Source organism: Penaeus chinensis, chromosome 36, assembly GCF_019202785.1.
Source record: "Penaeus chinensis breed Huanghai No. 1 chromosome 36, ASM1920278v2, whole genome shotgun sequence".
NCBI classification, from domain to species: Eukaryota; Metazoa; Arthropoda; class Malacostraca; order Decapoda; family Penaeidae; genus Penaeus; species Penaeus chinensis.
In genome coordinates this window covers 24098981-24101480 of record NC_061854.1, presented here as the reverse complement: position 1 = coordinate 24101480, position 2500 = coordinate 24098981, and the positions used below count along the sequence as shown (strand labels likewise).

General features: G+C 44.4%; 2 protein-coding genes across 2 annotated transcripts in view; one reads left to right on the top strand and one right to left on the bottom strand.

Annotated features, from left to right (window-relative positions):
• Positions 1-499: 499 nt before the first annotated feature.
• LOC125044887 lies at positions 500-1935 on the bottom strand. The gene is made up of 4 exons (XM_047641849.1): positions 1542-1935; positions 1058-1204; positions 797-966; positions 500-644 (listed from the first exon to the last, which is right to left on the bottom strand). The coding sequence occupies exons 1-4, from the start codon at positions 1872-1874 to the stop codon at positions 500-502; spliced, it is 795 nt and encodes a 264-aa protein (XP_047497805.1). The 5' UTR covers positions 1875-1935.
• Positions 1936-2106: 171 nt separating this feature from the next.
• Positions 2107-2500, top strand: part of LOC125044779 — a 15276-nt gene continuing 14882 nt past the window's right edge. The window contains exon 1 of the mRNA XM_047641725.1: positions 2107-2500. This exon is cut by the window's right edge and continues 213 nt beyond it. Within this exon, the coding sequence (XP_047497681.1) occupies positions 2432-2500 (69 nt within the window). The 5' untranslated portion in view covers positions 2107-2431.

Below are 2500 nucleotides of genomic sequence, written 5' to 3'. Positions count from 1 at the left end.
AGGTGGTGAGGAATGTTAACGGAAATGGGACAGAGAAATAACGGTACCCGATCTTATTGGCAGGGCAGGTGTTTCACCGATTTTTTTTTCAACTATACCTTATTAGCATAATTAAACCCTTATACACGACGTAAAACAAAATACTTTATTATCTATTAGCAAAACTGTCGAATAACTCTGCGGGTTTGATATGACAGGTGGTCTGTCCATGAGGACCGATATTCCGTCCACTCTCAGGAAAAGAGGATCTAGCACTCGCCTTAGACTCTGGAGTAATCCGATTAACCAAGAGATATTAAAGTTATGTATAGCAATAAAACTATTGTAAATGGGTTCTAAAAATAACAAATACATGTAAACATTACTAACAAGTGCCAACTGATTTGAAAAGAAAAACCTTGGTCCAGAGTGCGTTGCCAGTTTTTCCTTCATCGAGATTGAGCGCGATAGTAAGACCATAGAGAACCTCTGAGGTTACTAGTCTAATATAACTAGCAAGTCATATTACCTTTAGCGTATAGTAAGTGAATGTTGCACAGGAGGCGATTCCCTTGTCTTGGTCACAGAACGTGAAGGCCCCGGAGCGAGTCCCCAAGCGACCCCGGTGGAATTTCAGCCCTTCTCCTAGATCTTGGTTCCACGACCTACCAAGAAATAGGTGTATTCACATCTTAAAACTATTCGGCAGAAAGTTGCTGAAAACGTGTGGAATGTTAAAATTAATCAAAACATGAGCGTGATTAAACTAATCGAGACCGAAACATTATGCACAGTCCGGTTTCACAGCACTTCATACCTATAGGAATCGTCATCGTCGATAGCGTGGATCCGACAGCCAAGCTGGGTCATAGCGAGGTCAAAGGAGAGATCATGCCCCACGCCGACCGACAGCACCAAGCAAGAAGAGGGCGAGTGAAGAGTCCTCTTGCTGGGGAAAATACCGAATCTCGGATCGAGGCAGACAAGCTGTCATAGGGAAACAAAAGCGGACATTCATAGACGTGTGTGTGTGAGTGATCTATATATGCGCGCATATATAGATCTCATTTTCTCTCACCTTATCGCCGTCGAGTCTCCTGACGCAAGATGAGCCGCCCATCCTAACAAGCCTCATACAGGAGGCCGTAGGCGTGGTCAGGTAGTGACGCAAGACCTGAGCGGCGCCCCCCAGGGCTTCCCAGACCCTCCACGCACCTGGAATGACCTGTGGAGGGAGCAGTCGATAATGTCATCACTACAATTGCACTGTTGATATTCATTATCGTATTATTTTGATTCTTGTTGATTTTGATATGTAGATATGAATCTGCTTTTGATATTATTTCACTTTCCAGTAAGACTGGGTCATTTATTTTAATTCACTAACTTGTTCATTTTATATTAAATTTATATTACTTGATACAGTCAAGTTCAACAAGCTAACTTAATCAAATGATGTAACTGTATCTTACCTAATTAAATTCATATAACTTTATATAATTGATCAAGCCCAAAATTATCTTACAGTTCTATGATCAACGAAGGACTTCTCAGGACCTTACCTGGGTGAGGTGCGTCGGGCCCAGGTTCAGCCCGGCAGGATTAGGTCCTGGAGAGAGGTTTGAGTTCGATATCCTGGCAGCTGTCTTCAGAAACTGTGTGCGCCAGAAACGCCCTTGCTCCAAATCGTCCGGTAGGAAGATGTCGGGATGGGAGGACCGACGGCGAGGCAACCTGGGAGTCCTCAGGGCCGGAGGCTCCGGGCCCGAGTCCGCCTGGTGGCGGAGCGCCTCTCGGAAGACACACCAGACGCACAGAGTGAACACCGCGTACAAATACGCTCTGGGTGATAATGTCTTCATGACCATAAGCGTGATCATCTTGGTTAGTCGCATTATAGTTGAGCTGTACGCGACCGAGTTCAATGTGATGAACAGTAACAACGTATATTGCACGATAACACAAAGCAACTTTTAAAGCAAGTCGTCAGAAATTCTGTACACAGTAAACATTCAGAGCAAACCAGGTAAATTTCGTAGCTGGAAGGTTACAACTCTTTTGTGGGCGGAGCTAAGATAGAGGATTATGAGAAATGGAGAGAAAAGAATGGGGGCGTAAAAGGCCAGGTCCCATGTATAAGATACAATAATCAATATAATATATCTACACACCAAACTGAACATCAGTATTAATATGACGATACTGTACTCAGTCACAAACTGTAGTACGACTTTAAACACTGAACGACTGTAAGAACTTGTACCAAACACTCAGCCGCAAGAGGATAAACAGATGGAAATATTTGTCGCCACTTTTCCTCATTTCTTACCTGCTTCCATGTTACGACTCGCATCTGTGTATGTGGCAGCACACATGATGGCCTCGCATCCGAACACATAAGTTAGAAGAGAAGACGCCCTGTAATAAGAGAGAAAGGCAGTGGTGTTGCCCGATGGCGCATGCTCAGAGGGTGCGTCACGTCTTCAGCAGTGTTGCGTGTTTAGCTTTGCTCTCATGGGGC